At 44.1% G+C, this 9,751-nt stretch overlaps 1 protein-coding gene across 4 annotated transcripts in view; it reads left to right on the plus strand.

Annotated features, from left to right (window-relative positions):
* Positions 1–9,751, plus strand: part of SRGAP3 (SLIT-ROBO Rho GTPase activating protein 3) — a 248,120-nt gene that overhangs the window by 179,903 nt on the left and 58,466 nt on the right. For all 4 annotated transcript variants that reach the window (XR_002782861.1, XM_011370649.2, XM_023536894.1 and 1 more), the window contains one exon: positions 5,496–5,580. Coding sequence is in view for 3 of the 4 variants with exons in the window: in XM_011370649.2 (XP_011368951.1) it covers positions 5,496–5,580 (85 nt within the window). In the remaining variant the exon portion in view is untranslated. The remainder of the gene's footprint in view (positions 1–5,495; positions 5,581–9,751) is intronic.

The following is a 9,751-nucleotide window of genomic DNA, read 5'->3' on the forward strand; positions in this document are numbered from 1 at the left end:
CTGCTCCACATCTTTCTTCAAAGCATTTTAAATTGTTTACATGGAACAGTATATGGATAATAATGTTAATGGAATTTAAATTGGAAATCAGGGCCACAGAAAGAATGAAGCAAGTGTTCCTTTGTGTAGGCTGTTCATGACCATGGAGATGCTTAATTTTGAACCCGAGCTTCTGTCAGGTAGTATTAGAAAGAGCTGATTCATTCCTTTATTTATTCAAGTATTTGTTCCCCAAATATGTGTCCAAACATTTATTAAGCACATACCGTGTGCTAAACATTGTGCTAAATGCAGAGTAAAGTGAGAGAGCAAGATAATATAGTACCTCCTCTCATGGAGTTTATATTCTAGTGAAAAAGACATAATAAAACACAAAAAGCAAACCAATAAATGAATGAATATGCAAAGTATTAGAGATAAGCACTACATTAAAAATGGTAGTCATGGGGGCCCGCAGTCACCAGGAGGTGACATTTAAGTTGAGATCTGAGTGACAAGAAAGAGGCTTTGAGTAACAATAATTTAATGACTAATTTATATACAATTTCTTCTGGGACTGTTTTGGAATGATGCTCCATCATTCTATAGGGTCAACCATTTAGGTACAAGTCAGTGAAGGAGTACTGTGAGGTGGGAGCTCATGTGCCTTGCATGTGTAACCTTCTGAGGGTCCCACTCGATCACAGGAGAGAGGTTGGAGTTTTAGAGAACTGACTAGACAGCGATGTCTCAGCATCTGTGTTCCTCGAGGTTCTCTTTTCTGTCAGGCTTTGGATAGGACTCAGACGGCAGATAGCTAGAGAATTATCTGCCATTGTGCTAAATGCAGAGTAAAGTGAGGATGGTTGCTCACCTTATCCAGACTTTGTCTCCTTCCTAAAGGATACCAAGAATATTTCTAGTGTTGTTCCTTCTCAAGGGACCTGCCATTGGAGGAGCTAGTTTGGGGCTATATAATCAGGTGTAAAGAGAAACAGACCTAAAAACCCAAGTTCCTTGTTTGTCACAATATTTTCTAAGGTTCTTTCTGGCAGAAGCAATCCAATAAAACGACTAGATTGGGCTACCTGGGAAAAGAATTTTGCATTCTGACACTGAAGGATTTTTGTTGACATGTTGTTTTTCCCAGGTGAGAAAAACCCTGGACGCCACCATGCAGACCTTGCAGGACATGCTGACTGTGGAAGACTTCGATGTCTCTGATGCTTTCCAACACAGTCGGTCTACAGAGTCTGTAAAGTCTGCCGCCTCTGAGACCTACATGAGCAAGATCAACATTGCCAAAAGAAGAGCCAACCAGCAGGAAACAGAAATGTTTTATTTTACAGTAAGTTTTGTCCTGGACCCAGAACCTGCTGCCTGCTCACCCGCTGGCATTGACTTTTGGGGAGCAGCCCAAGCTAGTGGGAGCCAGCAAAACCATGTGGGTCAGTTCGACCTAAAATTCTTCCAACATGCTTCTCAAATGAAGTTGCCTGGCTTGGCTTTTGTGAAATTCAGGAAGCAAATTACCAATGGATAGCTTTGGCATTGATCTTGAATTAACAGTTATTGCATCTTTCCTGTTATGGGGGAAAAAAAAAAACAGAGGGTGTGTTCAATTGGGTGAGAGGAAAATGGTAGTGGAGCCAAGTGTAAGCCCACGTAACTACCCTAAAGTTTAGTGTATGGTTGTCATGTTGTGTTGTCTTCAGTTGGGGTGCAGGCTTTTGGAAGCAATGCCCTGCGTGAGCCGTGCAAATTGCTGATGAGTTGCCAGCTCTTCATGTAAAATCCTAGATTGCTAACATTTAACTCAGCCAGGGACAGGGAGGAACAAGAATAAGGGGCATTGAGGCTTTAGTTCACTGTGTATTTAGTGAACATAGAATTTGGGGTGCAAGGGGCCTTAAATCTTCCATCTGATGCTTGATCCCATTTAACCATTTCCTTGCCACAAAATCAAATAGATTCTGCTTGAACAGCCCCTGGAGGAAAAGCTCGCTTCTGCCCCAAACTGCCCTTTTGTTTGGTTTGTGGCTGGCTATAGATATTATAATGTTTTCTCTTATCTCTGTTATTGTCAGAAATCTGCTGCACTAAAATTTCTAGTCACTGATCTTGATTCTGTTTTCTGGGGCAACTGGAGAGAGGCTAATCTACAAGACAGCCTTTGGCGTAGTTACAGGGAGCTGGGCTTTTATTTCTCCCAGCTAAACATATCTGGTTCTTTGCTTTTGAATGGCTTTACCATCCTTGTGATTCTCTCCTGAACATGTTCCATTTGTTGATGCCTCTTCTAAATTGAGACTACCAGCAGAGGTCTGATCAGCACAGAATAGAACTAAATTTTCACCTCTTTTCACAGTAGGTGCTATGTTCCTTTTCAGATGTCCTAAAATCATATTTCTTTTTTTTTTCCTGAAAGCTATTAATTCCAGTGAAATCTCTATTCCCTACACACTGCCATTACATCAGGCCACTCTCCTCCTAAAAGACGTGTAGGTGACATCTTGGGTAGGTGTTATGTTTATCATCAGTTAGATTTCCTCTTAATGGTTCCAGACTGTCAAGATTCTGATCCAGCTGTTCAACATATATGCTGTCCCTTTAGATCTTGTGTCGTCAGCAGATTCAGTGAGCGTAGCTTCCGTGCTTTAATGTTTGTCAATTAAAAATAATAATGGGTATGCTAGGGGCAAGGCCAAAGACAGTTGTTAAAAATATGTCATTAGGTTAGTACTGATCCACAAATCAGCACTTTTAGTTGTGGTCATTTAACTAGTCACAAACCCACCCAGTTCTAACATCCCACTCCATCTTGTGATTGGTCTTGTCAGATCCCTTGTCAAAAACCAATAGTTGATACTCTTTGACTTCGTTGTTTTCATGAAAGAAGACATAGCTAGTCTTAGTGAATCAGCTGATGCTAATTTCTGAGATTTACCACTTCTGCTGGGGACCTCCTATGTTTGCAGAGAGAATTTATGCATTGCAAAGATAAGTAAGGAGTGTATATGAGTATTAATTCACTCTGGCAACAGAAGCAAATAAATCTGGATGGCAGAAGCAGGAAAGGGGGTCCAGCCTGTTTGAAATTAAGATATAATTCACCGATGTCCATGATTAAGGGTCATCGATGCTACATTTTAATCTTAATAGTCAATTTTTCAACTTGGTCAGCTAGTACAACTCCTGACTTAATGTTGTGACATTATTTTGAGTATTTTGAAGGATATAATATTTCTTTTAATTTAGACATCAGTACAATTTGATGTCATTCTTTCCTTCATGGATCATATGTGAAGCCTGGGTGAAACTTTGAAGTGGGCAGAGCCCACAGGCCCCAGAGCTCCTGGGTGAAAGCGAATAACCCATCAAGGCTTGAGTTACGTGTTTGGGATGAGAGCTTCAACTACCAGGGGCAGTGAGGCATGGCGGAGAAAATGTCTCCTTAAACCCCTGCTGTGTTTTTTTAGAATGAATTCTCACACATGATAAAAATAGGGGGCATTACTACTAGAAGCATTCAGAAAGAGCCTCTAGGTGAGTAGTTATCAAACCAAAGTGTGCATTTGAATCATGTAGGAAGCTCGTTTAAAACACAGATTCCCAGACTACCACCCTCTCTGAGGTGGGGCTCTGGTAATGCGAACATTTCTGGGCCTCTGTGGTGTTTTCCTCAGATGTAAACTGAGGAGTTAGGCTCTCAGTACTCCAGAGCAGGAATCTGCATATTGAACCCCTCCTTGGCTGGGTAGGAGGCCGCTAATCCCTGCACCACACTTGGAGAAACACTGTAAGTCTACTCTCATTCTTCCCTGAAGAGGGCGTAGAGGCCGAGAAGTGTGCAGTAATCTACCCAAGGTCACACACTAAGTGGCAGTGGCTTTGAGCTCCTGTCTCCTCTGGGAATGGTGGTGCTCCCTCCATTTCCATCCAAAATTGTGGTGAAGACCAAATGAACATGTTTGAAAACTGTCAAGTGCTCTGTGGATGTAAGGGGGAGTGACTCTAAATGACCAAGGGACAAGGTCCTAGGAGCTAAGAAGAACCATGGCCAAAGAGAGGGGACACCACAACTTCGCATCAGCCCAGCCATTCCAGAAACCCACTGAGGTGGGGCCAGGGTGAGGTGACCTCAATATTATCTGTGCACATGTCATCGCCACACCCCATGGATCTTGCCCCCTACAATTGTGTTCAATAGGGAGAGAGTGATGTTCCAGATATTTACAGGTCATATTGGGGTGTCCTGAGCCTCTGTGGCTCACTTCTCAGCTCCTCTGTACCCCTTTCTGAGCATTCTGGCTAGGGCAATAGGATGGATTTCATTGTGAGAAACTTGCTGGCAGATTTGGAGCAATCACATTCATCCCTGTCTGCTAAAATGCTGTTTCCCCCCATGTACCTACATGGCCACTTTCTCACCTCCTTCAGCTCATATGTCAACTTTGCAGTGAGGTCTGCCCCAACTTCCAGTCCCCAATTTTTGCCTTATTTTCATTCTTAGCATTCACTGCTATCTGACCAATTGTGTATTTTACTTACATTTTTGTTATTAGCTTGTTATCTCTCTCCCTATTCTGCTACTTTAGCCTCACCAAGTCAGGAATTCAGCTAAGTCCCTCAGCACCTACAATATGCAAGGCCCAGCTATAGGAATTGGATCCAGAAGTGTCCAGCAAAGGCATGCCCCAGCAGGGAGGGCTCTGGCCCTGTGTTTGGGTGGTTTGGAGGTGGTGAGGGGTGAGGCAGGAGTAGGGAGCAAGAAAGCTGGTACCTGTTTGCTGGCTTGGCTGAGGCCTGGCTAAACTTGGGGCAGGTAGATGCATTTCTGTTCTGGGTGGGCCCTGTCTGTCCCCACTGCTTCAAAGTGCATTGTGCTTGGCCAGGCCCCTGAATTAGAGACAGCCTGGGGTCCCTGGGATCTTGATCATGTCTCTTCCCTTTGCCAACCTCACCTGCCTCATCTGTAAAAAGAAGAAAACATATTACTCAATGCAGTTGAGATTATTTTAATGTGAAGGTCTCTAGGGGCCCACAGAGCCCTTCCTCCTCCAGACTGGGGACTGGATGAAATAAAGACTTGTTCTGACAGCTCCGATGAAGTGCTTCTGCCTCAACTGTGTGCGCCCAAGACCATCCTGTCTTCATTGCTCTTGGCCCAAAAGCACAGTGGAGCTTTGATGACTAAAGAAGCCTTCTGCTCGCAGCTCCCACAGTCCTCACCTGACAAAAGCGCCTTTCACTGCTCCCTGAGCTTTCTTTGTGTTCCCAAAACTGACTCGAAATGCCTGAAGCCCTCAAGACTGGGCAGCCATGCTTGGCAGAGCTGGGCATCTGACGGAGAAGAGCAAATGAGTAGATGCAAAGGCCCCCTTTTCCCACACGGGGGTCCTTGAGGGTGTTGCAAACTCCCTTTGACCTCCCTGCCCCGGAGTTGCATTACAGAGGCAGAGATTGTGGGACTTGGCCCTGCAATCTGTCATGTCCTTGTGCCTTGTGTCTTACAGAAATTTAAGGAATACGTGAATGGCAGTAACCTCATCACTAAGCTGCAGGCCAAGCACGACTTACTCAAGCAGACCCTGGGCGAAGGTGAGTCAGGTGGCGGAGGGCCTGCGAGGAGGGGCTGTCTTCCCCGCTGGGTTTTGTTGTGGCCCTGTGAGCTGGAGACATGGGTACTTGGCAGAATGAAGCCTGGTACTGGGGTCACCTTCAAGGACTGGGCAGGCTGCTGCAGTCTGTGGTCTACAGCCCTGGAACAGATGCTGAGAGTGGTCTGGTCTGGTTGCAGAAAATAGGGGCAAATACAAATGTTGGTTTAGGTTGTGGGAGACGGTTCAAGGCAAAGTGATAAAGGAGCCCCCAATAGATAGGGGATAGGAATTCAGGGACACAGGGGTCCACTCTGATGCTTTTAGCAGATACTCTTTGCCAGGAATAGTATTGGAGTGTCTGGCCAGGATTCCAGGTCCGAAGAAGAAAAACCTTATATGTAAGGCAGAGTTTGGTCCTTAAGAGGTCTGAGGACTAGGCTTAAAACTACCCAAAGTTTCCAATGATGGTTGGTATAAAATCCCAACTTCCCTCATGACACACGAGGCTTTACGTTATTTAATCTCCACCTATTTTGCTGACCTCATCATCTACCATTCTCCGCTCCCTTACTATGCTCTAGCCACACTCAGCTCTTTTCTTCCCTGCAAAATTCATTGCGTTTATTCCTGCCCCAGGGCCTTTGCATATGCTGTTCTCCCATGCCCTTAGCCCAGATCTCTGTATGGATGGTTCCTTATCCTTCAGCTGTCAGCACAGATATCACATCCTCAGTGAGACTCTCCTTGCCACCTGATGTCAAGGAATCACCACCTCTGTTCCAACATTCTCTCTGTTTGATTTTCTTCATCTCATTCATCACTATGTGAAATCATTCTATGTATTATTTGTTCACTTACTTATTGTCTTTGGTCATGCCCCCCACCCCTAACAGTATTATATCATCAATCAGACTACGGACTTCCTTGCTAATTTTCCCCAGAGCCTAGAACAGTGCCTGGCTCATAGTCGGCACTCAATTAATAGTCACTGAATGAATATTGAATGGAAAGGTCACCATAACATGAACTAGGACACAAGGTCAGGATGGTTTATAGCAAGTCCTGGTGACCTTGGGACTTGGTGTGAGGCTCAGCTGTGAGTAGGGGCTGACCTGGGGTTTATGAAGCTGCTGGGCCCTGCTTAGAACACCCTTAGCTTTCACACTCAGGAGTATTCTGCGTCCTCTTTGGAGAGAGGGCTACTGGCTGAAGGATGTGCTCCACCAAAAGGAAAGGAGACATGGGGTCCAGGAAATAGGGAGCCAGAAGGAGAGAGATGAAAGCAATTTCCAAGGTGATGATTCCAGTAGATCCTGAAATGACAGCTTGAAGCAGGTCTAGAGGTCACCTATGAGTTTTTGGGGAGCAGGAAGAGCATTACAGGGTGAGAGTTGTGCTGGGGCATGGGGCTGGCATTTATTGGCTGTTGAGTGTTTGCCGCCCACAGCATGTCCTTGCTCTTCATTGGATCACTGTCTTCTTCTTGTGGGTGCACATCCCAGTGGCTGTGCTCCGGCCACACAAGACCTCCTTAACCCTGCCCACTTGGCAACTATCAAGCAGGCTGCCAGGATCTGCAGATGCTTGGCATTGGTGAGCCCTTTGCTTCAGAGGAAACAGCCCCAAGGCACTTATAAACGAGCTGGGAAAAAGTTCATGAATTCATAAAAAACTTAGTAACGATAACATTGTCACAGAACTACTGGATGAATTGCCAAATGAATGGTTCAGGCTGAGGGCTGTGAGTCAGGAGAAGAAGGGATCACCATGGACCCAGGAGAGCTAGGAAAGCTTCAACGAAGATAAATGACCAGGGTTTGGAGGAATAACCAGGGGTTTAAAATTAATATCAATGGAACATTTTCAATCAACTTTGTTGATGTATAACTTATATACAATAAGATACACCCATATATATGTAGAAATCAGTCTTGATGAACACAAATGCCTATGTGTAACCACTCATATCAAGATACAGAACATCTTCATTGCCCTAAAGGTGCCTTAGGCCTCTTTGCAGTCACTCCCCCCATACTCCACCCCAAGCAACCACTGATCTGATTTCCGTCACCGTAGATTATAGTTTCACGTGTTCTAGCTTGTGAGAGCTGGGGAACTGTGGAGGTAATGAAAATATTCTATAACCCGATTTGGGTGTTGGTTCTACATGGGTATATACATTTGTCAGAACTCATTAACTGAGGGGTAAGAGTGGGGAAAAAAATGAGTTGCAATGAGTCTTTTCTTTATTTCTCCCGACCTCTCTACATTCTGCCTATCCTGACATTTCAGTATTGGGCCAGGTGAGTGGGGCCATGGAGGAGTGTGGGTAACAAAGAGGGACCCAAAACAGCAAGAACAGAGTGAAAGGGAAGAGACGGGAAATCTTAGAGAGGAGCTTGGATGAGTGTGCGACGAGGGGTAGCTTCCACAACCAGCATTAAAGAGGAGGATTGGTTTTTATGATCATAGAGCCAAAGACTGGGGGCTGTTTCTCATGAGCCATGTAATAAAAGGCAGGTCAATGTGAGCTGATAGCTACTTGTATTTTTGAAATCACATGCTTTGGATTTAGAAAATTAGATAATCTTTTAAAAAATAAGACCCCAGATGACAAAGTGCTTCTCTCTGGCTCCCCCATGAGCGCTCTCAGATGCAACCTTCTATTACTGCCCTGGCCTGAATGGCCTTAACGAAATAATAATTACCATTTTGGTGGGCACAACTCCTGACCCATTTTGTCTTCCAGATGTATTTAGCCTTCAGTTACACCTTGCTCTGAGGTATGATTTACCAGTCCTTCTTCTGAGTTTTGAGCTGAACAGCACCAAAAAGATACAGGAAAATGGCAGCTTTAGAAAGAGGCACCTAGGAGAACAGCCATAGTCCTGCTTTCCAGTATGCCAGTGGTGGAAAGGCCCACCGTGCTGCTCTCGATAACCGAGATGGGTCTTATTAGACTGGTCAATTCTGGGGAGGTTCTTTTTTAATACATTTTTTTTGTTTTAGACTACTTTTAGATTTACAGAAAAGTTGCAAAGATAGTACAGAGCTTCTGTGTACTCTGTGTCCAATTTCTCTTGTTATTGACATCTTACATTAGTATGGTGTTCTGCTCACGATTAAGGAATATTGATATGTTATTATTAACTATATTAACTACAGTTAATAAATTATAGAATTTCTGAAAAAACTGAAGCTGAGACCAAAACTTTAGTCGTTTTTGTTTGTTCACTGCATGATAAAGGTATAGATGGATTTGTAGGGCATTGGGTAAAAAGGGAGAATTTGTGAGTAGGAAAATTTGTACTGACTTAGATTGATAAAGTTATCACCCATTGGGCAAGGGGGGCATGGAATAAACAGGCCAGAGAGAGCTCAGAATTTTAGATGATTTATTTTTTCATGTCTTACCAGATGATTCACCCTTACCTGAGCACATTGACTCATTCGTTAGAAAGCCCTTTTAAGAATGGGGCTAGGGTAGGGTTATACCTGCATCAATGACCTTTTTATGTCATCTGAGGGCTATTTTGATTGTGGAGGGACTATCTGAAAATTTTGAGAAAAACAGGTGCAAAATGGGCCAAGTGGAATATTTTGACTGAAAAGATACTTTTTCTCCCCTCCTCTCCTCCCACTTCCCATGGATGTTGCTATCTCCCCCATAAGAACTGGATCTCTGAACGTGGGGCATCTCCTCCCACGCGCTTGCTGCGTGCATCCGGGCCCTGCATACCCGGGGTATGGTCCATGGCTCCACCTGGGGTGCGAACCCAGGACCTTCCGTGTGCAAAGCAGATGTGCTAAGCACTACACTATGGAACCACCCCCTCTTTTTTTTTTTTTTTTTAATGAAATAAATTGTTATATCAACTGCCTGAATTTTTCTCAAGTACTGTTTTGCCAGCATGGCTGAAAGAAACCACAAGTTAGAGGAAACAAAATCTTTTGGGTCACCTTCACATAGAAGTGAATTTTTTGAACACAGTTAACCCCAGATACACACGTCAAAAAAGCTTCTAAGTGTCCCACGAATTGGCATTTTTTGTTAGAAATGATATCACTGCTACATCTTGGGAAAAAGAATGTCCACCCTTATATACCTTTGGCTGTTGCTATGTTGCTTTATTGGCCAGAGAATTCTTAGTTTATCATCTCTGAGTCTT

The sequence above is a fragment of the Pteropus vampyrus genome, unplaced genomic scaffold, assembly GCF_000151845.1.
Source record: "Pteropus vampyrus isolate Shadow unplaced genomic scaffold, Pvam_2.0 Scaffold171, whole genome shotgun sequence".
Lineage (NCBI taxonomy): Eukaryota > Metazoa > Chordata > Mammalia > Chiroptera > Pteropodidae > Pteropus > Pteropus vampyrus.